This window comes from Serinus canaria, chromosome 13 (genome assembly GCF_022539315.1).
Source record: "Serinus canaria isolate serCan28SL12 chromosome 13, serCan2020, whole genome shotgun sequence".
NCBI lineage: Eukaryota > Metazoa > Chordata > Aves > Passeriformes > Fringillidae > Serinus > Serinus canaria.
The window spans coordinates 2,816,273-2,842,430 of NC_066327.1; the positions used below are offsets into that span (position 1 = coordinate 2,816,273).

The 26,158-nt window shown below is 46.3% G+C and overlaps 1 protein-coding gene across 2 annotated transcripts in view; it reads left to right on the forward strand.

The window, feature by feature from the left end:
* Positions 1-615: 615 nt before the first annotated feature.
* PFDN1 (prefoldin subunit 1) overlaps positions 616-26,158 on the forward strand; it is a 31,375-nt gene continuing 5,832 nt past the window's right edge. Inside the window, exons 1-4 of one of the 2 annotated variants that reach the window (XM_050979787.1) lie at positions 616-759; positions 955-1,121; positions 16,150-16,234; positions 18,159-18,194. In XM_050979787.1, the coding sequence (XP_050835744.1) occupies positions 727-759; positions 955-1,121; positions 16,150-16,234; positions 18,159-18,179 (306 nt within the window). In that variant the 5' untranslated portion in view covers positions 616-726 and the 3' untranslated portion in view covers positions 18,180-18,194. Of the gene's footprint in view, positions 760-954; positions 1,122-16,149; positions 16,235-18,158; positions 18,195-26,158 lie in introns of those variants that run through there. The other variant, XM_030229450.2, reaches the window with a different exon arrangement.

Below are 26,158 nucleotides of genomic sequence, written 5' to 3' on the forward strand. Positions count from 1 at the left end.
GAATCCATTGCAACCTTCCAGTGTGTGAAGGGGCCTCCAAGGAAGCCAGAGAGGGTCTCCTCACCAGGAACTGTAGTGACAGGACAAGGAGTAAAAGGCACAAATTGAAAGAAGGGAATTTTAGGTGAGATATATGGAAGAAATTCTTTATTGTGAGGGTGGTGAGGGATGGAAACAGGTTGCCCAGAGAAGCTGTGCCTGCCTCATCCCTGGGACTGTCCAAGGCACGGTTGGATGGCACTTGGAGCAACCTAGGATAGTGGAAGGTGTCCCTGCCCGGGATAGAGGGGACTTGGGATGAGATGAGCTTTACGGTCCTTTCCAACTCCTTAACATTCCCAGCGAAGGCAGGGATGGTTCTCCCCCTCCGGCCGCTCCTGACCTTCTCCAACCCAGCGCGGCGCCCTCAGCCCGGGCCGGGCCGGGCCGGGCCGGGCACACCCAGGTGAGGCCGGCCCGACGAGCTGGTCTCGGGCCCACAGCCCCGACAGTGTAGCCGGCCCTGGAGGGCACCGCAGGATGACGTCTGGAGCGAGGAGCCCTCACGGGAGCCCCCGGCCCACTCGCTGCCCGTCCCACAGCAGCCCCCAGCCCGCTCGGTGCCGGTGCCGGGGCCGGTCCCACAGCAGCCCCCAGCCCGCTCGGCGCCGGTGCCGGGGCCGGTCCCACAGCGGGTGGAGCTCTGACTGCCCCCGCCCCTCCGCGCATGCGCCTTGCGCGGACAAGATGGCGGCGCCCGTGGATCTGGAGCTGAAGAAGGTATGAGACCCCTGCCCGTGTGTCTTTCTCTCATGTACGCTCCCTCTTTGTGTCCCACCCTTCCACTGTGTGTCCTGCCCACTGCGTGTCCTCCTCCGTGTCCCCCTCCGTGTCCCGGCGCCGCCGGCCGGTTCCCCCAGCCCGGGGCCGGTTGTGCCCCCTCCGCTCCTGACCCCGGCGCTCTCCCCTGGCCAGGCCTTCACGGAGCTGCAGGCCAAGGTGATGGACACACAGCAAAAGGTGAAACTGGCCGACCTGCAGATCGAGCAGCTCACCAAGACCAAGAAGCACGCGCACCTCACCGACACGGAGGTGATGATGCTGGTGGACGAGACCCGCATGTACGAGGGTGTGGGGCGGATGTGAGTATCGGCCGGGCGGGGGACACCCCGGCTCTGTGCGCCGGGAGGGGGGACCCTCGGTTCAGGGGGGACAGTGAGAGTCTGGAGCATGTCCGGAGAAGGATAACGCAGCTGGGGAAGGGTCTGGAGCCCAAGGACTCGCTGAAGGAGCTATGGCAGCTCAGCCTGGAGAAAAAGAGTCTCGAGGGGAACCTTCTTGCTTTCTTCAACTTCCTGATTGGAAAGTGGAGCGTAGTGGTTGTCAGCTCTTCTCCCAGAGAGCAAGTGATGAGAGGACATAGTCTTAAACTGCACCAGGCGGGTTTAGGTGGGTCATTAGGAAGAATTTCTTCACAGAAAGGGTGATTAAACATTGGAAGGGGCTGCTCGGGGAGGTGGTGAAGTCACCATCCCTGGAGGTGTTTAAGGAAAGACCAGACATGGCACTTAATTCCATGATCTGGTTGACATGGTGGTGTTGGGTCACTTGTTGGGTCACTGGTTGCACTCAGTGACCTCAGAGGTGTTTTACAACCTGATTGATTCTGTGTTTCTGAGACCCCCAGCCTGAGGCTCTGTGAAGCCTCCAGGCTGCTGCCCTGGGCAGGAGGCTCTCCACAAAGAGCATGTTAGCTTTCTGTCAGCATGTTCACTAGTTTCCTTTTTCTCACTGTCTTTCATTTTTAATTTCAGCTATCTGCCTGCAAATGCAGCAAGGCTTATTCCTTTACCTCTTGGCCTTAGGTACTGGCTGCCTTGATGAAGGGCTGTTACAAATTGTATTGGCTTGGTGTGGTTTTGCTTGCTGGCTCAGCTCCTGGCCTCGATGCTGTCCTCTGGCACCTCTGGGGAGTTTGTAATTTCAACTAGCAGAGCAGTACTCTAATGACAAATGGCATTTTTGGGAAGGCCCTCACAGATCTGCCCAGCATCAGTAATTTCCAGTGTAGTTTATGTCAAACTCCTTGAAACCCACCTGTGCATAACTCCTGTGCTCAGGGCTTTGCTGGCACAGATGTTTTACAGAAATGTCCTTTGCAGTGTCATGCCAGGCAATGGATCTAATGTGATTGTTTGGATTTTTTTCAAACCTTTGGAAGTGAACATAAAGCTTGTATGGGTAGTCCCAGTGTACTCTTAAAGATGAGCTTCTGTCTGTTGGATGGCTGTCAAAAGAAACACTTTAAACCAGGCTGAGGTGTTCTGATTAATTTCTGCAATGCACTTTGGTGGGATTTCAGCAGCCTCTGATAGAAGTCCCCATAAAGTGGTCTTTATACAGAGAGGTTTCACCATATAAAGTGGTTTCAAATCTGAAACATGTGCTTGTTTAACAAATACCACATTAGATTTCTGCATTTCTGATTTGAGAAATGGATTTTGTCTCATGTAAGTTGGGTAACAGTGATGACTGCCCAACTCGGGATGTGGTTTGTGAAATACTGGATCTGCATGGACTGCTGCCAGAAAGGGAGATTGTATCAACCTCTTCCCCACCCTGTTTACCCCACCTTCTTCATGTCAGAGTGGCTGATCACAGGACCAGTGAGTGTAGTGAGCCAGGTCAGCCTTCAAGTGCCCTCATCCCTCACCCCACACAATCTCCAGACCAAGTTGTAGGGAGGTGGCAGGACTGGGAAGCCAGGAATGGTGTGTGCTTTGCATTTTGCTGAGAGTTTCAGGGGGTTGTACCCAGGCTAATGGAGCTGTTCAGAGTGGCAGGGTTCCCACTAAATAAACTTTTCCAAGTAGGTTAAATGTTAATATTGGGTTTGGTGGGGATGCTGATGACATCAAAAAGAGACAAAGTCTGGTCTCTTGCAAGAGGTGACTGATTGACCAGGATAGGCTGTAGATGTAGCAAACACTTGTGTTTGGAGTAGTCATGAGATGTCTCAAAAGCCTTTTTTTTTTCTGTTTGGGTTCTTCACAGGGCAGACAGATGAAGAGTAAAAGATAATTCTGAAATCAACATGTTTCTCTAAAGCTTTTTCAGAATTTGAAAGTCTAGAGTGCCTTTGGATGGGAGAAGTCCCTCAAGGTACTTTAAGAATGTGAGAGTGTTGGTCTTTATGATTAAATGATCCTGCCTGTGAATCAGATGTGGGGAGCAGATGTTATTTCATCATGGTCTGAAGTGCATTGTCCTGCTTTCTGCTTCTGCCTCCTCCTTGGGAGTGAGCCACCTTCTTGATGTGCTAAACCACTTACCCTTGCTGTGTGCAGGAGCCCCAGTCCTGTGGGGAGTCCTCTCTTCCTTACCTTTCCATGACCAGACAGGTGTGAGGCATGGCTGGCAGCTCTGGCTCCTCGGGGATGGCAGAGGCGCCAGCAGGAAAATATTTGCATTGTGATATTGTTTCAAAACTGAACTCTTCATGGGCTTTGTTGTATTAGTGGCTATGCAAATACAGATTAAGGGAGTGCTCTTCTTCTGAATGCTATTCATTCATTCTTTTTTTTTCCTTTTTTTTTTCCCTGCCTAAGCTTGGCAGGGTGTTTCTGTGAGCTCTGCCTGTCCTGGCTGTGGGGCTGAAGCTACCCTGCCAACTGGCAGTGATGCACTGGTGTGATTTGTGTCACTTCCTAGTGCAGAGAGCTTGCACCAAGTACATGAGGAACTTCCTGAAGCCCACTCCATCCCTAGCAGAGAATTTAATGCTGAAATTTGGGCTTTTGGCAAAACAGGCTAAAGCAACCCTTAAGCAGGAGTTTTAATCCAAGGGCAGTCTGGCATCTTGTGTTCCACTGGAGACCTGAGGAGATGGTCACTGTGGTTCTTCTGGACGTAGAAGCCATGTTCTGTGAAGTGGACTAGCAGATGTCCTTCATGGGCACCTTCATGTCCTTCTTTGGCCACCAAAGGCATATTTGTGATGTCTTAATTTCATTTACGTAGTCCAGCATAGAAATACTGAAGCTCTAAAGGGTTTCAGTTACCCAGGAAGGGTGGAGGTTTGAGTCACTATTAACTCTGATTATCAGGGTACTTCTGCTTGAATAACTAAATTCTTGAAGTGAGTTTAGTGCTTCTATTCCTGTGCTAAACATTTTTCTTTTAATTTCCATTTTTTTTTTCCTCAGACCCATCTAAGCTGCTACTTAGAATCTGGCCTCTGGTAGGGTTTCTGTGTTTTTTCTCCAGTTTGGGTGGATGGGCTGTGTGCAAAGGGCTAGCACGTACCCTTCTGTAGGATAAGATACTCCAGGTCTTCATGGAATTTGAAGGCTTGAGAAACTGTGGTGACGTGCTGCATCCTGGGAGGAAGCCTGCCTACTTTGGTACTTCCTTGTGCATTACTTGGAAAGCAGTTGAGTGGTTTTTATTTTCTGAATCCCTATCCTGAGTCTTCTTCCTTCCCAGAAAGCTTTTCCTTCACTGCTGATGAATGCGAAAGTTTCATTTGTTGTTCCTCAACTGGAGTTTAATTTGGGTTTTTTTTGGGAGGTTTTGCAGTTTGTTTAACATGCCGAGGCCTTACCGGGCTCCACACGTGGGGCTCAATTTACTTTTGCTAAAGCTATTTTTGGTTTGACAGCAGAAATGTCAGTGCCACATAGTATGAGCTGATGAATTGCTGTGTACTGTACATATCTGTGAGGCTGGGATCTCATCTGGGTGGTGGCATCTTGCCAAATACATTTCAGTTCTGTTACTTCATACTTTTTTGAAGGGCCCGTTACGTAGCCTGAGACAGCTACCACTGTGCTGGACTTCTGCTTAAGCTATTTGTGAACTGATATCATCGTGTTGCTTTGAGAACTATGTTGAAAGTTTAAGCTTCAGAATTCTGTCTGAATATTTCAGACCTTTCTCTTTACATTCTTCTAGCCCATAACCTGGACAAGATCCTTATTTACAGGAGAAAAATGTCTGGCATTTGGTGTGGGGCACTGTGAGGAGAGTGCTGCAGATTTTCATGCCGTGCCAAAATAGACAGTCAGTTTTGGTTTGATATTGCTTTATCATCAGTTTACTTGTACAGCTAATGGGAGAACACATAAAAGAGAAAATATAAGTAAAAATCAAGCAAATACTGTAGCACAACCTTTGGCTCAAGATTTTCTGCAAGCATAATATATTATCACAGCTGTCCCTATAAACTGACTTTGTACCATTACAGTATTTTATGGGACAGCTGTGATAACATGATTTTGAATTTAAATTTTTTTTTTTAAAGAGTGGTTCAGATTTTTGGTGGCTGAACCATATGCATATGAAACCTGAGAGAGAATTAAGTGTTCTTGATGATTCCTTGGATTTAAATGCATTCTTGCTTTTACTGTGATTCATGGTTTTGTTTGAAAATGAGACAGGATCATCAGTCACTGTAAGCTCTTTCCTGAACCCCCAAAGGCAGCACTCCCTGCTACACGTCACTGGCTAAAGCTGCAGGAGCTGCATTTTCACTGTTTGTGTGTGTGTGAGGTGTTCGATTCTGCCAGCACTGAACACTGCAGCTGCCCTGTGCTTCCTGCTCACATGTCAAAAATCTCACAAAGAGCTGAAGGACACCCAAGGCTCGATGGTTCAGTTACTAACTATAGGCTGGTGTGTGAAATCTGAGTGGCTTCTCCATGGCCTGGCTCCGTGGGGAAGGCTCGATGCGGGCTGGGCGCCGGAGCCTGGCTGCCGAGGAGCTGACAGGTGCTGCCACTAGTCCCAGGGAGCAGCGTGTTGCTTTCTGGCCAATTTGTGGTTTATAAACCTAATGTTCCTCCATGTAGCTATTGGAAAAGGGAGGATTTATTTTCCACAGTAAGTCTGATGTGTGGAGAAGTTCAATCAGGCACTGAGCTGTGAAGAAAACAAAATTTGTGTCCAGCTGCTTGATCACTGCTGCTGCTGCACATTGAACGAGCTGTTGGGAGCTGGTACATGAGGAATCAAAGGCTATATGGGCATAAGCCAAAAGGTTTTCCATCCCACAGTTGGTTTTTATTTCAGATTTTTCCTGATTTTGAACTGCTCATTTTTGTTGCAGCCTGAGCAATGATCTTCAGAGTGTTGTTAGGTGTGAGTGGGCCTAAAAGTTTGCAAAATCTTTTTAGAGAGCTGTCATGGAAAGCAGAAATGAGAATGATGCATACAGGAGTGATGCAGTAGTTTTCTGTGCTGCTGCCTGTGACTTGGTCTGTGAAGTAAGGGGCAGGATCTTGTCATCCCCTTCCTGGTTAATTGGGAGGGTGAGAGGAATAGAGCTGGTCCGTGGACTTCATGGTTACTGCTGGCAGTAGTGAGATACTGGGAATCTGGACTCCTGGATTTGGTTCCAGCTCAGAAAGGGAGTTTGTTCTCTTGGGCACAGGCTCCTTTTCCAACTGACATCTCATTTCCAAACACATTCCTTCCCCACTGCCCTGCCCCCGCTTAGTTCTTGATCTTATTCCTGCTGCCCAGGGCTGCTCATTTGTAATCTCCTGGATATCTTGGTCCAGTTATAGCTCTTCTGCCCTGCTGCTCTGCATAATTTCTCCTGAAACGTCAGAGAAGAAAAGATTTCCATGGCTTGTGTGCAAGATGTCTATCTGCCCCGTTCTAGGAAACAGCTGCACTTCTTTAAGGAATCAGCTTTAGGCAGAGAACTTGGGCACGTCTGATAAGTCAGTGTTTGTGAAATACATAAGGAGTAGAAACAAGGGTCTTAAAATAAAAATAATAGCTAATTTAAAATACAAATAAGTCTTTTACTAATCCCTACTGGAAATAAATCTGTTGGTTATAGTCCCCCACCTACTGCGTGGGTGTTCTGATAGGAGATTAGCAATACAGCTTTTCCTCTTGCTTGTCTCCCTTGCCTGGTGACATTTAACTCTTTAGGAACATTTTTCTGTTGGGACTAGGACTATGACATTCACATAAGTCTGTTCCATTCTTTTCTTTATCCCTAACTTTTTCTCCACCTGTTTCCTAGACAACACAGAGGAAGGAGCTACCTGAGTAAACTTGAGATGAAATCTAAACTGAGAAGAATAAGGGTCAGAAGGGAGGCTGAGTGCTCCTGCAGGCTGCCCTTGTTGCTAGAAGAGGGAGTTTGATGTGCTGTGAGCCAGAGGCAATGTGCTGTCATGGAAATGCCAGGGCCTTCAGGAAGCCTGTTCTCTCAGGTTAGCATTTGCAGGTTGGGCTGTAGTAAGGCACCTTGGCTTTGTCCCTGCCTCTAGAGAGAGGGAAGCTGAGCTCTTTTGCAAATACAGCCCATCTCTTGCTTCAGTGGCTCAGAGTTCTGTTTGGATATAGGCTACCAAGTATTGAATGTTCTGAGGAGCTTACACTGCTCCTGCTTTTGTGACTTGCTGTGCCAAATGACTTTGCAAAACCATTATGGAACATGAGTGACTGATTTCTGAAGTTCTCCAAGCACTTAAAATGTCCCTCTGGTATTCTGAAACAGCAAGGAACTGCCATTTATTGTAATATTTAGTGGATTTGAAGTACTGTATTTTGAAACTTCTTCCCCATTTCCCAAAGAAAATTTTGGAATCAAGGGTGAGAATCCCTGGAGAAATACTGAATTCTAGAGCACTTCTTTCAGAACACAGGGCTGTTAGGTTTAGCACAGAGGATGTGGCTTTCCTGCAGCAGAGAAGAATGGCCAGATCACTGGCCCCAAAAAGGGTCCCAGATGTATTCTGTCTTGCTTGGAGATGCCCTTCCAGGTGTGGAGTCAGTGGATATTCAGCCAGAAGGACATGTTGTGACAAGGTGCTGAGGGCCCACAGCTCTCAGTCAGTCTCTGAGCTGGGATGTGAATGTCAGCATAAGATGCAAATTTTAGGTGGAACAGCCTTAAAACAAATGACAAATCTAAGTCTGAACATGCTGACCTTGTCACCTGTTCAAAGCCTGAAAGAAGGGGAGGTTCATTCATGACCCCCTGAAAACTGAATTAAACCACTGAATTAAATATGAAGAAACCAATCCCATGGCATGAGAACTCCATTTTACACAAGTTTAATTCAGAGATGCAAGAACCAAAGTGCTGCATCAAATCTTGAACCACATGCAAGACAACTTCTGTCTTGAATCCTTACTTTGTTTTCTTGAAAACTATTTGCTGAATTAACGGAATGTTTTGGCCAATTTAGCAAAATGGAAAAAAAAAAAAAAAGAAGTTTGTTCTTGGGGATTAGGACACAGCAGTGTGGTTGTTTTAGTGCTAGCTAATTTAACTCCACAGTCCAGAAATATCTGTCTATTAGTGTTGTGCTTGAATGCTTTTGGCTCAGTTATCTTTGTGTCCACTGCTGTAGTGCTTTTCTGTAGTGCTTTGATGCTTTGTTGTAGCAGGATTTGGGATGTGCAGAAGCCAAGACTGGGCTATTTACCCACAAGCTGGGTCTTCCTCCTCACTTTGCATTTCAAAGGTTTCCTCCCAGGCAGGGCAGAAATCTTTTTTCTCTTTTTTTTCTTTTCCTCTCTTGCAACTGTGGATGGATTTGGTTTTCAAAAAAGGTGGATCCTGATTTTGCCAGTTTCCCTGTACAGGTTCTTAGGGAAGGTCTGCTGCTGAGAAGGGCATACATTTGTCTGTCAGACTATAGCAGTATCTTCATGTCACTTCATTTGATACTGCAAAGTTCACCTTTTGATCACAGAATATAAATCAGTAAGAAAAAAAAAAATAGAAATGTCTTTAGGACTATTCACCAGGGTGCTTACACCAGCATTTACTTGTTTATGTTTTCCTTGGTGCATATCCATGTGGTGTTGTAGTTTTTTTTTTTTTTTTTTTTTTTTTTTTTTTTTTTTTTTTTTTTTTGGTTAAGCATTCTTCCATAGGAATTTGTGGGGAATTTTTGAAAATAGAGCAGATTTGAGAAATGGATCTTGACTTCCTGTTATTGGAGAAATGTTTCTGTTTTCCTCTTCTTTCTTCTTCTGGTACAACCCAGACTGCAAAAAACCTATTTGAGGTGCATGTGTGGTTGGCATGTTGTAGTCATCTGAGTTCCCTTGGCTTAAATAAGCCACAGCTCATCAGTGCTACATACTAACAAATTATATAAAAACAAAATGAGAAGACAAAAGCACTAAATCAGGAATATAGTGAGGCAGAACCACTCAAGGGGATTTCAATTGCATGAACTGCTGTTGTTCTTGCACTGTTTTCCCACATGGATTTAATCTCAAATGTTATGAATTCCTGTATGATAGAGAGGAGGCATTTGCTTGCTTTTTTTTTTTTTTTTTAAATTCCATTTATGTCAATTGAGCCTTGAAAAAGAATTTATTATGTTCATTAAAAGCAGACCACAGTACTATTTTCTTTTTTTGGGTTGTGCTATATTTAATACACACTTAGAGGTATATTCCTGATGTCTTTTTTTAAAGAACCCAACATGAACAATGGTATAAATCTACCATCTAGTTAAGTGTCTGGCAATGCAGAAACTGCTGTTTGCAAGCTGTGTTACTATCTTGGCTCGAGGTAATGTAATATGCTGGAGCTATTGAGAGATGCCCCCCAAAAAAGTGAAAGCTCAATGTAAACATGGCCTGAAGTGCAGCCCAAACCTCTCCGTGGGGCTGGGCGCGTCAGGCCAGCCCTGCTGAGCTTTGGGGAAGCGAATTTGAGCGAGGTTTGAGGCGTGGAATTCTTTGTTCAAATCCTTTAGCTCCTTAGAGTAAATAGGTTTATGGCTTACAAACGTTCATCTGAGTAAAAGTTACCCTTGTTGGGGCCTACATAAGACGAGGTTTGGCCGATGTCCAGCGCCGCTAATCCCTGGCTCTGCGTGCTCCGGTGTGTCAGGCTGGATCTGCACAGGTTGTGCTGCCCACTGGGGATGTCTCCTGCCCAAACAGCTCCTGGTGCTCATCCACCTCTGCAAAGGCAGCAGTAAAGCGTCATGTGAACTATAAACTGCTCCTTTGAATGTATTCATATATAATCCTCCTGACATAAGCTGCGGGATTTGTTTTGCTTTAAGGTATGCGGGGGGAATAGTTAGGGTCAGCTATATCGAGGTGACCCAGTGAGACGACTGCCCACTAAAATAAATGCAAACATAGGAAAAGCTTCAACTCATCTGTTCAAACCCCATCTGTTCTGAACCAGCTCTAGTTAAGGTATATGATCTGTTGATGGGAAATTCAAAATCGGGCTGAAAAAATGTGAAACCCTTAGACATGAAGGGTGGCAGCATGAGCTATAATTAGTGATGATTTTTTTTTTTTTTTAATATTGCTTCCTTGTCTTGTTTGGAACTGGGTAATTAATCTACAGTGACTAAAACTGGAATTTGGAAGGGTATAAACTGTGCCTGGTATGAACTGCATAGAGGCTCATTTACAGAAGCACCAGCAAATCCTGGGAGAGTAGAAGAGGACTACTGGGTGCTGGCAGTTCTGCACAGCTGGTTTTGGTTCAATCAAGCTAGATTGCTTGGGATCAGCTCCTTGGAAGCCTTTCTTCCATTGGCTTTGAACAGTACTTAAAATGCAGTAATCCCCTGCTGAGTCTGCTCAAAGCTTGAGCAGCAGTGCAAGTTCAGAATTAAAAAGCGTCTTTAAATAGATAAATGCATCACTGGGCTTAGCCAAACTTTTCTCACAGAGTGGTCTAATGCAAGCACTTGGTTTCAAGGGGCAGGACATTCCATGTAAACACTGCTGTGATATACCACAACATGTTAGGTTGTTTAGAACTACAGTAAACATGTTAAAATAATGTTTGGGACTTTGCACAAAGTTGTTTGTTTTCTTTTCAGTTTTTGTAGAGAGTCTCCCAAGTGGAATGAGAACCATGTAGCTGAAGTTACAGTGGCTCTTTGTGTGAGCTGGGAGCCAGGTGAATGGACTTACAGATGTGCCATTCATCATTACTCTGGCAAAATAACACTGGACATAGATACCTGTAAAATTGTCTCTGTCTGGAATTAGGCAGAGATCTGTGTACCCGTCTTGGCAGGGGAAAAGCTGAGGCTTCCCCTGCTATCCTGATTCTTGCAGGGATCTACATGGAGCCAAGTGGGAAGAGCTACTTTGCAGACTGTTTGTGTGGGGGGTCCTGTGGCCTGTTGTGGGGCTCCTTCCCCCCGGTTTCAATACTTGAACACAAACAGCCTCTTGCACAGCCAAGACAGGCAGGAGAAACACTGGGACCACATTTCCTGACTCCAAGGGTAGAGGAGAGGCTGCTCATTCCCAGCTGCCTGCCACTGAAAGCTCCAGCTGTAAGGGCTGCAGTTTGTTGCAGTTGCAAGTAATTGAAAGTAGGGATTCTTCATGGAAAACCTGAACTGTGAGCATCACTGTGACTCCACCTTTAATAACTTTAATGACTTGTATGTCATAATGAAGAGTGGCATGTGCTGAACAAACATCTCCATAACCTCATTCATTAAGAGGCAAATCTTTCAGAATCCAATATTATGTCTCAAAGTCAAGTAAACAGCGCATTTTGGTACAAACAGGCTGAGTTATGGAATTACTTACACTGGCCCATCATCACTTTGTGGGTGTGTATGTGTGACACAAAGGAGCAGACAGATGATGAAGTGGGCAGCACTGCTGACCTGACAAGAGGCTGAAGGCCTTTTGGGCCAGAGCATCAGGGAGTGCAATATAAACACTGATCAAATGAAAATCATAATAGAAAATTAGAATTGTGAAGGGGTGAGAGATCCCTTCAGAAAGAAACTAGCAGTGAGCCTCAGAGAGTGTATATAAACCACTTTCTCTGCCTTAGGGAAACAAAATTCCTGGTGTGGAGCTAGCAAGGGGAGGAAAATAGAAACAAGTGGGAATATTTAGAGCGAGGTTTCTCTTTCAGTTCACTTGTGCTCTATTTCTGTTCCCATATTGCACTTGAGAACCAACAGTCACTGGGAGGCCAAGCCTGTAGGTGCAGTCAGTTGGCAACCACTTGGCTCTGCTCCATGGAGCTGTTCTTGTTGGCAGCCCAGGTTTGGCTGAGCACTGCTGTCCTCAGGGACCCCCCTCCTTTGCAACTTCCATTTCTAGTTTTCTTTGGTTTGCTTTGAGTTTTTACCATGATCTATGTACACTGGAAAAATTATTAGCAAGTCCTGTTCTATTTTTATTGGCCATTCTCTTTGAAATGGGTGCCCAGGTGGGATGGGGCGAGCTTGTCCATTCTGACCCAGATATTTCTGGTGTTAATTTAGCAACGGTGAAAAAGTTCCTGTGTAAAGAGGTGATTGTTACTAAGCTTTGTAATTGCCACTGTGGTGCTGAATCACTGTTTCACGGTTGATAATGTAGGTGTCATGTTTGACAGGTCTGTGAGTGTGTGCTGTGACGCTTCACTGAGAGCAGGAGGATACAGCTGAACTCTCGTATCTGGGAGAAGACTTGGTTTGCTGTTTGTCTTCTGTGCTTAAACTCCATCCCAGTCCAACACACAAACTCTGGGGGCTTGGAGCCTCCCATGAACTCCAGCAGAGCTGTGAAAGCAGCTCTTGGGTCAGTATTAGCTGTGTCACCTGCTGGGCTCTGCACCACTGAGCAGAAAGGGGCTCCTTGGCTCAGTGACTCTCATATGGGGCCAGCTCTCAGCTGGTGGTGAACCTCCAGGCACAGAATTAACTTCATGTGTTTGAAAGGCTTGGTCACAAACTCACTCAGGGAAGAATTAAGTTGTCAGAATGTACTGTGCTTCTTTCATGAGCTTGGAAATCTGTACATAAAATAACTACATCTAACTGAAACCAGGCAGCAGAATGACACTGCCCTATTTCTCCAACTTGGTGAGGAAAAAACCTAAAAGTTATCAATGATGTATTACTTAGGGTAATTAGAAAAATGTAAATTTAGATTAAATTTAAATTCTGGTTCATTACAAGTGCCCTGCAGCACTTCTTACCTAATGAGCAGAACAAACTTCTGCTTTTTCCAGGTGCTGCCATAAACCACATTATTTCCTTAGGTATAAAAAAAAAAAAAAGCAAAAAAAAAAAAAACAGATGTGTTTTTGAGTCCTGCTTGTGTTGGAAAGTGAAGCCACAGATTTGAACAGTTAACTGTGGGTGTGGGTTTGCAGTTCAGTTTTCTAAGACCTGGCCTTTGGCATCTTCCAGGGTGGCACCTGTGCTCTTGAGGCCAAGAGCTCCATGGTCCTGCATCAGGGAACTCAGCTGGGTGGCTTTAAGCAGCATTGGTGAAGATTTGCAGGATGCTGCTGCCCAGATCAGGGACATCTGACCTGCTTCTGAGCAAATGTGTGAACAGACCCAGGTTCCATCTCACTGTTTTATAGCAGGCAAAATCAGGGTGGTTGTGTTTGTGCCCAGCTGCCTGCGTAAGTCTCGTCAGTGCTAATTTCAGCCATCCAGTTTTAATTTGCTGTCGCATGTCTGCCAGAGCATTGCAGGTGGGTGGGAAGGAGGATATTTTCCCTGATGACTGCTGTTGACATTTGCAGAATAAAAGTGAAATCAGGCAGTTGTTTGTTGGAGGTTTTGGTGCCTGTAGCAGTTGTGAGCCAGCCGGGATCGCCCAGTGCCTGTCACCCAGCAGGGACATTCCCAGCTGCAGCATGGGGAAAATTGCTCAAGCTGTGTTGCTGTTGAACTTTGTTTTTTAGACCAGGGACGTCAGGGAAACCAAAATGATCAATCTTCCTGTGCAATTTGGGGAAGCAAATGAGAAGGGATTGTATTCTTCTTTGCTGCCCCCACAAAAAAAGGAAATAATTCAGGAAACGTTCACATACACAGGCAGGCTCAGGGAAGCAGTGACGTGGGAAGGGACTCATGGCTTTGTGTACAGAAGGCATCTTGCAGCTTTGGTATTCACTAATGGCAGCTACTGCAAAAGCAAGGCAAAATTGGAGTTTACAGGGTGTGTGTGTGAAGGCTGATGATTTTTGTTCTGGTATTGTATGCCTGAGGTAAGAGCATCAGAATGATGTGTTTGCTGGTGGTTCTGAAAAGTGCCTCTTCTCTGCCTGATCCAGGCTCTGTATCTAACAGCAATGAAAATAACTTCTTTCCTAGAAGGATGGTCTTGAACTTGATTTTCACAAATTACCTGTGTTGTTATTTCAGCAGTCTGCTGTATGCCAGCACCCCAAACCATCACCACTGTGTGCAGGTGAATGGTGGGCACACCTCCTCCCATTGGGAAGGGGGGAATTGAGGGGGCAAAGACAGTCTGGCTGAGGAAGGGGGAATTGAGGGGACGAAGAGATTCTTAGTGAGCTGTGTTGGTAAGAAAAGGAGTAGACAGAGAGCAAAGATGATGCCAGCAGTAAGCATGAGCCAAGGCTGGGGAAAAAATGAGAGAGATTTGAGAAAATTGCAACATAAAAGATGTAGCGGAAGTTCCTGCAGAGAAGAGGAGGTGAAGCAGAACAGGGAAAGAAGTGGGAGGAGGAGGAGGCGCTTCTGTGTTCAGTTAATAGCAACCCCAAAGAGAGTTTTAATTGGAAACCTATTATAATTATCCACAGTTTTCCTCCCATGCATTTCAGGAATGTGTATGGCAGGTACTTTTCCTTTTGGCCGGGTTACTGATGCAGAGGGCACTGGGTTTCCAGCCAAGTGGCAGATCCGTGTTTGTGTTTGCCAGGCACTGAGCAAACACTTAATAATGTCATTTGTCGTGGGAGATGACTCTGCAAACTGATTTCAGGTTTTTCTGTAGCAGACGGGGAATGCACTCTGATTCTGCCCTGTCTAAAGCTGCTCATTTTAACTGTTGGAGCATGAGCTGTTGTCACCTGGCAGGAAGACATTGACCCTAGTTGGTGCTAGAGGAGACCTTGACCTCATTGGTATGACCCATGGAGGCTCCTTCTAAATCCCCTGGGGGACTTTCTAAGTACAGAAGGGGGTGAATCTGCAGCTTGGGCATTCTTTGTGTCTGGAAGGATGAAAAACAACCATGAAGGGTTCCTAAAATTTGTTTGAACTTAGTTGTCCTTTACCTCTTTGTGGGATGCCAGTGCCACGTTCTGGAGAGCTGCTTTGAATGTTTGGTGCTCCTTCAGAGGCTTCTCTGAGGCACCTTTATCCTTGTTGGCAAGCAGGACTCAGATGTTATGGATGCATCTTTCAAATCCCTTTGGCAATTTAAAATAGAACAAGTGGAAACCAGTGGCCACAACTTCAGTTAAAAGCAGCCACTTTCCCACCTCACAGAAAAATCCTTTGGCTGGTGAAAGTGTAGATTTGGGTTGGGTTAAAGCCAAGGCTTGAGAAGTGGGAGCTGGGAAAGTTCCGCAGCTTCTGCTGGAAGTTCTGTCTCTGTTTTGTCAAATCAAAGAAGGGTGGGTTGGAAAGGTTCTTCACAGACCATCCAGTCCCACCCCTTGCCGTGGGACACCTTCCACTATCCCAGGTTGCTCCAAGCTGGGTCCAGCCTGACCTTGGACACTTCCAGGGATGGGGCAACCATAGCTTTTCTGGGCAGCCTGTGCCAGCACCTCACCATCCTCAGTCTAAAACATTTCTCCTCAATGTCCAATCTAACCTGACCTGTTGCAGTTTAGAACCATTGCCTGGCATGACAGACCCTGCTAAAAAGCCTCTCTGTGTCTTTTGTGTCAGCCCCTTTTATACATTGAAAAGCTGCAGTAAGGTCTCCCAAGAGCCTGCTCTTCTCCAGGTTGTACAATTCCAACTCCCTCAGCCTTTCCCTGTGGAAAGCTTTGGTTTTATTGTGTGGGTTTATTTGCCTTGTGAGCACTAAACCCTTAATAAACAGCTCGTACCTGTCAAGAGTCTTCCTTGACTCTGTGCCATCAACTGATTTAAATCCCTATGAAAGGAAGGTGCTGACAGACTCCCCTTGCTGGCTTTGTGCCAGAACTGCTTCCAGATCATTCAAGGACACTGAATGATAGAGGGAGACCTTGTGTCCATGTTCATCCTCCCAGAGCATGGGTGAGGCTGGTGAGCCTTTGGGGCAGCCTGGAGGGCTCTAAGGAGCTGTCAGAGCAATTTTTCCTGCCTCTGTCCAGAATATGGGAGGGAAGATGAACACTTAGCAGGGGTGGCTCTATTTTGACTTAGTGCACAGCTGGTGAGCGCTGATGTAAAAAGCACCCAACTTTTTCTGACTCTTCTTTTTCACTTGTAGGTTTATTCTTCAGCCTAAAGGAGTGATTCACAATCAGCTCTTAGAAAAACAGAGGATAGCTGAAGAGAAAATTAAGGAGTTAGAGGTAAGTTTTTAGCAAGTGATGATGAAAGTAAAACATTAAAGGTCTACAAGATGCTCTTTGCTACATCTCTTGTTTTTACCTGGCACTTTTCATGCTGAAGGATTGTAACAGAGACCTGTTACCAGTAACCTACAAGTAACTCAAGGCACTTGGTTCCTTTCCTAGATCTACAAACCACTAGGGATTGATTGTTGCCTCTGTGCCCTGGTATGAAATTGGGAGCGAGGCATTCAAAGGAGATTAGTAAGAGCAAGGTCTAAAACAAGCAAAAGGATGTTTGTGTGGTTATTTGTTATGTGGTTATGTTTGTGTGGTTATTTGCAGCAGATAAGTGATGTAAAATTTCGCCAGTGCTGTGGGTATTTAGAGGTTACACTGGCTCAGAACAATTGCACAAATTCATGGAAGAGAAATCCATTGAGAATTACCAAATATGTAGAAATGGCATCCAGCTCAGGAAGTCCCTGAGCTAAAAATGTCTGGAGGGTGGGAAAGTATGAGGAGGAAGTACCATATAGCCTCCCCTGTCCTTACTCTCTGCCCTTAAGCATCTGCTTGGGGCTGCTGTTGAAGAGCCGATCTGTGGGGAGATGGAACTTTGTTTTGGCAGCGTGGTCAGAGCACTTCTGTGTTCTTGTGTTTATCTGGTTGGAGTATTCAAGGCGTAGAGGGATATCTAGGAAATAAAAAGCAGCCTCTGCGCAAGTTGCAGTGTTCAAGCAGGCTATCTGGTGAATCTTGACTATCTTCTCGTGGCTGCGTCTGCAGCTTACAGCTCTTCTGAGAAGAAGTGCAAAATGTACTTTTCCAAGGCTGTTAGTGTGTGGTTTTTTATAATTCTCCTCAAATATCATTAATACAACCTCCTGTTTCTTGGTCTTTGGGAATGACAGAGAAGGCAAAGACCAAGTTTGTGCCAAGCTGCTTTTCCCATCTGTTATTGTTTTGGAGAAAGTGAAGTGGAGGCTAAATAAGTAGGGACAAGCAGGAATAGGAAGTCTGTGTTCAAACCTACTCAGACCTGTGCAGTTCCGTCTCTGTTGTCTCCTACTTACACTAAAGCAGAAGCTGAGTCTGTATTTTCTTAATCTCTTCTTAAAACTCAGCCTGCCTGAGAAGCTGTGGAGCAAGCCCATCCCCAGATGTTGTGTTGCCTGTGCCAGACTCTAAGGGGGTTTGTGTTTCTGCCCATGAGAACTCTTTCTGCACAGGTCAAACAAGTGCTCTGTGGACAGGCTGTGTGACGAAGGGGCACGGCCAGGCACAGTCATTTCTATGGTTATGTGGTACAAGCAGTTGTATCCTTGCTCCTTTGGAGCCATCCCAGATGCCAGTAGCTTTGTGCAAAGACAGCCCTGCAGCTGTGGCTGGGGGACTTCATGGCAGCACCTCTGGCTTTGGGAGCAGGTGGAATGTGGCTGGCAGTACCTCTGGCTTTGGGAGCAGGTGGAATGTGGCTGGCAGCTTATTTATAAACTGGGGTCCTTTGCTGCCAGCTGTGGCAGACTGTGGTCAGCTTCTTGGCTACTGTGCCCTTCAGCTGTGCCATCTGGGTTTCTTCCTGTTCCTGGTGGGGAATTATCTTACCTCCTGAACTTCCCGATCACCAAGTTCAGCAGAATGGCTGGAATTTCCCACAAATTATAATCTTGCTGTTCTTACACAAAGCCTCAGAATTGGCTGCTTCACAAATGTGTTTTTCTGCTTCGTTGCTGAATCTCTGGTTATGGTCATTGAGTTGAAGTTTCCATCAATAGTCTCAAAACTGAGACTGTCTCAAAAGGTGGTTGGAGTGGAAAGGTGGTTGCCACATGGGTTGGTTTTTTTTTTTTAATCATGAGTAGTAGGGCTCAGAATGCCAACACTTTCAAAAGTTTGTGTTAAGTAAACATTCAAGTCCATCTTTTAACTGATCTCCTTCCAGCTGGCTGTGGCAGTTTTGTGAAGAGGGTTTTCCTAGGCCTGGGATTCCCCATGGAAGAGGACGAGCACTTAGGCTGACAACTGCTGAAAACTGAGATTTCAGGGGAAATACCTGGGTCCGACTCAGAGAGCACTTATCACAGGAGCAGGGGATTTTGCTGTCCTGAAAACAAGTTGTGACCAAAGCAGGAAAGAATGTGAAACTTTGTGACCTTGTGCTTCCACCACATCGTTGTAAAATAAATATCAAACCAAGAAAGGTTAAACATCTCTCCATTCATTATTAAAACTGGAAGGGTTTTAAAGCTTAGGTTTATATTTTACATTGTTAACTACCTTATGACTTACATTTCTCACTTGGCACAGCTGAATCAGGCTGGTCAGAGTAATCCCCCTGTACCCTGTGGTGTGGCTGATCTCATTGCTCACATAGCTGAGCTCGAGGCAATTGTGCTTTGCTATGATGACATTACTGTGAAATGTGTATTTTTTGATACATTCCTGAATCTGAGAAATGCTCTCCCCTCTACCTTGGTGCTGCTTGCAGAGGAGTTTGCAGAGGAGGGCTGGGTTCACTGCTGAGCTCTTTGGAAATCCATCCAGCTGCACAGCAAGATCTCCAGCTGCCTGTTCCTGAAAATGTGTCTTTAATTTGCTTCAGAGGTGTGAGCTGGTTTTGCTGACATTCACAGCTGCCAGTGAATTTTGAAAACTGTGAGGAGTTTTGTCTCTCTTCTCCCTCTGACACTCTCCACTGCAGTACATTATTGCAGTCATTCCCTTTCCTTTGCTTCTCTCTCATGGGTTTCTCCACTGTTGAAGCAGTGCATTGTATTTTTCCAGGCAGCATCACAAAATTGATGGGATGCTGCTGGTTTGGGCTTCCTTGCAGCAAGGACAGCCAGACCTGTCCTCGTAAAGGGCTGGGAAAATAAGGTTTGGCTGGGACACACATTAAGCTTGGTGAGAGGAGCTGTGTTCTGAAAGCACCAAGGGGTCTGGGTGTGGATGATGCAGTTAGTTATTCTACAGTTGTCTGAAGAAAACCAAAGGGGGCTTTACCCTGCTTGTTAAAGCTTTGTGTGGATGTGAATATATCTAAGTATATGTATGTATGTATAAAATCATAGAATATTTTCATTGGAAAGGTTTGAATGACTTTAAAGATCTCTGCTATGGGCAGGGACACTTTCCACTAGACCAGGTCTCTCCAGGTATGGGGCAGCCACAGCTTTTTTGGGCTACCTATGCCAGGGCTTCACCATACTCAATTAGTAAAGAATTTCTTTCTAATTTCCCTTCTAAATTTCCTCTCTTTCAGTTTGAACCCATTGTTCCTTGTCCTGAAACTCCAGTTCCTGATGGAGATTATCTCTCTAGCTTCCCTGTAGGCCCCTTCAGGTCCTGGAAGGTGCTATGATGTTTCCTTATCTCCAGGCTGAACAGCCCCAATGTTCTCAGCCTGCCAACTCCACGTGCACCTGTGTGGCTTTCTGAACTTCACAACTTGTATCTAATCCTTTGCAATCCAAACACACTGCCCAGGCTTGCTGGCACAGTAGCTGTGCCTGCTGGCAGGCTGTGCCAATGGGGCTTACCCAAACCTCCAGAGATTGGTGCCATCAGCTCCCTCACTCACTGGCATGGGACACGTCCTGCTTAGCAGGATTGGATTTTTCCAGTCCTGATACTATCAAATTCTTGTTGTGTTTCACGGTACAAGGGGTATGTGTTAAATCTATTTTGAAAGCATTCTAAAGGGATGAGCACAGACTCTTTTTAGCTCAGCAATGTTTGTGCAGTATTAGGAGAAAAACCAAGTAATGTTTTTCTTCCCTTGTTTTTAAGGAAACATGATATGTGAGGGGTGGAACAATGCTTTGTTTCAGGAAATGTTATCCGTTTCCATTGTAGCACTAGATGGATTCTGTTTTTAAATGTGGCATTTTAAAAAGAACAAACTCTATGATGTTATAAAGACATGGAAAATTGATTCTTCATTAGGGGTGGAGAAAGTGATTATCACCGTGTGCTTTCTCTGATAATATCTGATAGTCCCCTTCTCTCCTGCTATATTCAGCTTGTTTAGTTGTCAGGCGTTGTCAGACTAAATTGCTAAAAATAACAAATAAGGGGGAGGCTCTGCTGGGCAGCTCCGTCTGCTGTGTGCCACTGAATTTAGCTCCTTCGGGAAAAGGGCAAAAGCAACCTGCAGCTTTCTGGGGGAATTGGATTTCGGTTTTAAACTCTGACCACAACATAACTGTGTGCTTGTTTCCCAGGCAATTCTTTCACATGCCTGTGGGAGACTGAAAGTTTACTGCTGCCGAGATAAAGGGTTGGTTGGTTTCTTCTCTGGCTGCCTGGAGTAGAAAATATAATCAAGAAAGCTGTACCTAAAGGCTTGATTTCTAATTCAGAAATCCTTCATGCGAGCCCTAAAACACCATGTCCAATTTCCCTATCCCACACAGAAAATGTCTTTGCTCTCCTTCCTGGTGGAGGAAGGAACACTGTGCTCTCAAGCACTGCTGTGCTCCATGTTTAAAGTCTCAGGTCATGTTTGCAAAGCTGGTGAAGTTACACAGTGACTGCACTGAAATGCCTTTAGGGGACCACTGACTTCTTCCCTAGTGTTGCCTGAGCACAGTCCTGCTCATCCTGTGGCTTCCATTTCTCTAATCTTCTTTTTCTGGGAGCTTTAAAATGGCTTTGCTGCAGCCCTGTGGCGGAGTGGCGGTGCCCCCCCTGCGATGAGTCGGCTCTGACAGTCGCCATAGCAATGTTTCCTTCCCCTGTGGGAACAAAGATTTTGGCAGGTGAGGTGTGGCTGGGGAGAAGCGCTGGAGCCCGGGGCAGGTCTGGCTGGGATGGACCTGCTCGGTGTGGTCCCAGCCTCCAACGTGCTCCAACTCCCCTTCATGTTTTACTGAAACCCTCAGCATGGAGGCCAATTCAGTGGGTGGCTTTAACGATGTGAAAACAGGTCCCTTGAGATTTGTGGTGCTCTTTGCAGGCCACAAGATGCTCATCAGAAGGTAGCAATTGTTAGGCTGTTCCCAAGTTAGACCAATTTCTTCCAAGGATTCGTGGCACAGAAGTTCTCATCACATGGTTTACTTGGGGTAGGCCAGTGCCCAGGAATGTGTGGTGGGCTTTTTAACTAACCAGAGGGAAATAAGGAATGCTCCTGTTTGCTTTGGAGAGGGGAAGCCTCAAGAATAACTCTCTGTGCATTAGCCTGGAGCAGATTCTACTTTGGATGAGGGTGCTGTTCCCTCATTCCGTTGCTGGCATGTGCGCACGTACTGGGAGCAGGATTTTAAACACGTTGTCCCTGAAGCTGCCCCTTGTTTCCCTGTGTGTGCACAGACAAGGTCAGTCCCTCTGCTTGCTGTAGAGGGAGGCAGGACACCTAAGGTGGGGACAGGTGGAGAATGGAAGTGAGTTTACCATGTAGGATTAGTATTTGGGCTTGCGTGGACATTTCAGGAGGAAGCTATGGGATCTCTACAAATGATGGATGTTAGGGTGAAGATGAGCTGCAGAGCCCCTCAGTGGGGACCAGGCCAGGCCAAACCCAGCATCTTGCATGGCTTTGGGTGTCAGAGGCAGCTGTGGGTGTCTGGGCAGGTCCTTCTGGACACAGACATTTGGACTTGGTGACGTTCCTGGGAAATGTGTTTCATCTTGACTCTCTTGGCTGGTGTCATCCCATGTCTGAGGCTGTGCGCTCACTGAGGGTTGCTCCTGTGTTTCAGGCTGCAAAGCTGCAGGCTTAGTTTGCTTTTTGAGGACATGGGTGGTCCAGCTGCCTGCCTGTCAGCTGTGGAGCATCCACAGGCACTCCTGTGGGAGAGCAGAGCACAGCCTGCATGGGCAGAGCTGTTACCAGTGGTCTGCCCTCCATAAGAGCCTTGTTTTGAAGAAGGGAGTAGCCAAAGCTCATTTTTTTCCCCTATAGGTCTGTCTGTCTTACAGGGAGGAGAATCTGTGTTCTCATTCCTGATTTTTGAAATGAAAGATACTCTGAGCAATGAGAAAAATAAGCTTCAAAATGGCAAAACACTGAGGAGGTTGAGAGTGTAATGGACACAGAGCTAATGCTACCAGTACAAAATTCTGCTTTGTGGAGAGGCCCTCTGACACTGCACTGTAGCCACACAATTTCAGGTAAATACTGAAGGAATTGGGGCATAGCTAATGCTGCTCTAATTCTTTTTGTTCCCTAAACTGACTCTGCTGATGGTTACATGAAGAACAGGTCTTCACAGCTGTGAGGAATCACTCACTTCACTTGCTTTTTAATCTTTAAAGCCTCAAGGTCTGTCTTGTTTGTTAAAAATGAGGGTGGCAAAAGGATTGTATTCTTACAGCTGAACTTCATGGGTGTTTCTGTGTTGTGTGACTGTCACCTTTCATTGCAGACAGATGGAAATCAGCTGTGTGCAGCCAGCACCTGGCAGATTTTAAAGGCAGCAAGTGTTCCTCAGTATCTGCAGGGAAGGAGGTGGATCTGTTTAAAAGCTGGCTCTTAGTCCTGTGTTAAATTTGTTAGATAAGGATCAAATAACAGTATGTTCTGCTTTGAAAATTGTGTAAGAAGCTTGTCATGTGTTAAATAGTGCACAAGTCACTGGTTGCAAAACATGATGTTGGAATCTTATAGGCACAGGCAAAGAAATTCTCACATTTCAAAGGGGAAAGGGGATTCCCAGCTCTCTAGAGGGGTCATCTGCCACTTAGGCCTGGGATGGCTTATAAAAACTAATGTCTCACCACATTTTTGTGAAGATTGGTTGTGGGTAATGCTGGTTTGAGTGCAATGACGTGCATTTATATCATCGCATGTGTGTGGGTATGCGGTGGCAAGGCTGGATCTCTCATTTGGAGCAATCATTCACTGCAACAAGTTTTCAAACTCCCAGATTTTTGCAAGCAGCTGTTTAATTAGTAATTCTTTGTTAGTCTTCTCTGTACTGCAGACTGCAAAGTAAGCACACAAACCAGCTGAGAGGGCAAAGGCTTTATGAAGGAAGAACTGGAATTTGATGACTTTGCTTTCACTCTTCCTACCTTTATTTTTGGGTGGATAATTGTAGATTTTAAAAGCAAGAGGATAATTAATGTGGGGGTTGTTTGCTTCCTTTTAAGTCCTTTATGCTACTTATAGACAGGCTTTCAAAATAAAGGCATCTCAGAACATTTTAATGGTTTTTTTGAAGGGGGGGGGATTACTCTTGATTAAAAAAAACCCCAGCAACCTAACAGAGAACTTCTCAAGCAACTCCTGCCAGTCCACTCACATTCCTTTGTAATTCAGAGGAAAGTGAAACACACTATGCATTAATAAAAAACCACTTCTGCTGCTGTGTCTAAATGGTTTTGTCCATCCAGGAACCTACATTAACTCATCTGAGCCTGAAAACATGGGTTGTTTCCTCTGATTAGCATTAAGCTGCCTTTATGGTTACACTGAAATCATTTTAACACCAAGTTGGTTGATAAGTCTTTCATTTTAGAGCAGGGTCTGATTCATTGTCAAAGCTCTCCTTTGTGCTTATGGCTGCAGAAGTATCCAAAGCAACGAGCTGAGCTGAATGCGGGTCCCTCTCCAAATTCCTCCTTGCATGAGTAATAATTAGTCACAAGCCCAGCACTGCTGTCCTTCCCTTAGTTCCCTTAGTCACCAGGCCCCTGCAGTGGCTCCTGGCTGCCTTTGTGCCAAGCAGCTCTGGGGAGGGGGATTATCTGTGCCTGATAAACCTCCATCCTGCTTCCATCTCCTCCTCCATCTCGCCTGGGGAGAACAGGAAACGATTATTTGGAAAGCGTGCTCCTGCCTGTTGGAGCCCTGACCCAGCCCTGAGTCAGCTGTACAAAGCCACACCTTGCTCCCAGGTATGCAGGGCAGCCCTCACCGTCACACTTCCTGCTGTCCCCACTGCTGGGCCACCCCCTGCTCTGTCCCTAATGCCATGGTGGTGGGCATGTGGCTGCTCTGAGTTCAGGGCTCTCTGAACTGGGTGGGGGGGGGCAGGGATGCTGCCTAGGTAGGAGTTGACACCATCTTTTTGTTGCTGATTTGTCTTTGAAATGTATGGAAATTATTTTTCTTTTAAAGTGGCCTTGCTTGGCCAGGACTGCAAGACCTGAAAGGTGTGGTATGGTTTTGCAAAAGTCCTACTGCCAGGAGGGATCCTGATGAGCCACACCAGCTCTTCAGGACCACAGAAACTGAGGCACTGGGGTAGGGAACTTACCACGTTTTGCAAGAGGCAGTTTGGTGAGGGACGCTTCCGCCGAAACAGAACGTGGGGGTTTTCAGGACCTGAGTGAGTTTCCCCTCCCCAAGTTCTCAGTTTGACCTGACTCTGCTGTCATAACCTGGTTAGGGCACAGTATCTGACCTGGAGCAGTGTACTCCTGGAAACTGCTCTGAATGGGGAATCGTGCCAAGAAGGGGTGTCCCTAAAGGAATCCTTTGGGTTGATAATACATTTCTGCTGCCACCTACTGAAAGGTTCTCATCGACTTGCTTTTGTAGTAGTTCACATCAGGCTAGGGTGCAGGAGTTCACTGGAATAATCCATCATTTCCCACTCACCGAGAGCAGCTGTCTCCATCTCTGCTGAAAGCGCTGTCCTGTGGCTCAGACAGTGGGTCCATGGAAAGTGCTGCTGCCACGAGGCTGGGGTTGGGCAGAAAGGCTGGCAGGCAGCCTGGCTTTCTGCCCCTTACCTTGCCCCTTCTTCTCTTGAAGGCACCAAGAATGGAAGGTAATGGGGTTTTTCCAGCTTAGCTTTTTCAGAGTATGTTCCTCGAGGTGCTTCAGTAATGATGGGGGAAGCCCAGCTGGGTGTACTGCAGTAGGATCAGTACATGATGATGGTGGATTTGCACCAGCAGTTCTTTAGGCAGGTGCTTGTGAGAATTCTCTTGAGTTGGCAAATGTAGTTGTATGCTTGATGTTTTCTCTTCTACACTCTAACCCAGATAGTTCTGTGGGTCCCTGTTACCTTATGGAAGGAAGAGATGATGAAAAGCACCAGGGTCTGAATCATCACTTCTCCTCTTTGGTATATGGCATCACGCTTCTGTCAGCAGCTGTCGTCAGAAACCAGCTGGGCTCCCTTCTTATTCCAGGCCATTCATTCTTGAGCAAACTCTGGGCAACTTCCTGAGGCAGTAACTGCTTGGAAAGTCTTGAAGTGTATATAAATATTTGGTGGTTGCTGTAGAGTAGTAATTCCCAGTGTGTACATGTGCCACAGTGTTCAGCTGGGTGAGGACCAGTGCTGGGTGGACCCATCAGGGCGTAGGGCTGCCTGCAGACCTACCCCACCCCCTTGCTGGTGTCCACTATTTCAGCTTCTCCTGGAGCAGGAGCAGCTGGGTGCTGTTCAGCAGGTTCACCTCCTTCCTGTTCAGGGGTTCAGAGTGAAATCCCATAAACAGGGCACGTGTCTTCAGCACATTGTCTTCTGTGAGTTTAGTCTGACCAAAATGTTTGCCTTCCCCAAGGTGTGTGTGCCAGGGCTTGGAGTGTTGCTCTCCACAGGGAGTTTGGGCACTGCCAACCCCTGAACAGCAGTGGTGGCCCCAAGAGTGAGGGCAGCTCGGGCTGCTGCTGCCTGGCCCCCAGTGCACAGGCAGCACAGTTTGCCATCCTCCAGGGAAGATCCTTCTGCAGTCAACCATGTGCTCCCAACTCTAGCTCAGGATCTGCTGTTCACTTTCCCACAGAGCCCTCAGGCAATGCCAAAAATGGTTTGAGTTAACTTTGGGGGATGTAGAAGCTCTTGGCTAACCACAGGGTTGCCGAGGTGTCACAGGATGAGTTGTCTCAGCGCTCCTGTTTGAGGCACTGCATCATGCCTGAAGACTGCAGCGTTCCTCAACGGAAGCCTTCTGAGTGTGAGAGTGGGATGCCAGAATCTGGTGGCTGGTAGCCAAGCATGCTGAGAGCCATGGGAAGGGAGATATTCTCTGGGAAGGGAC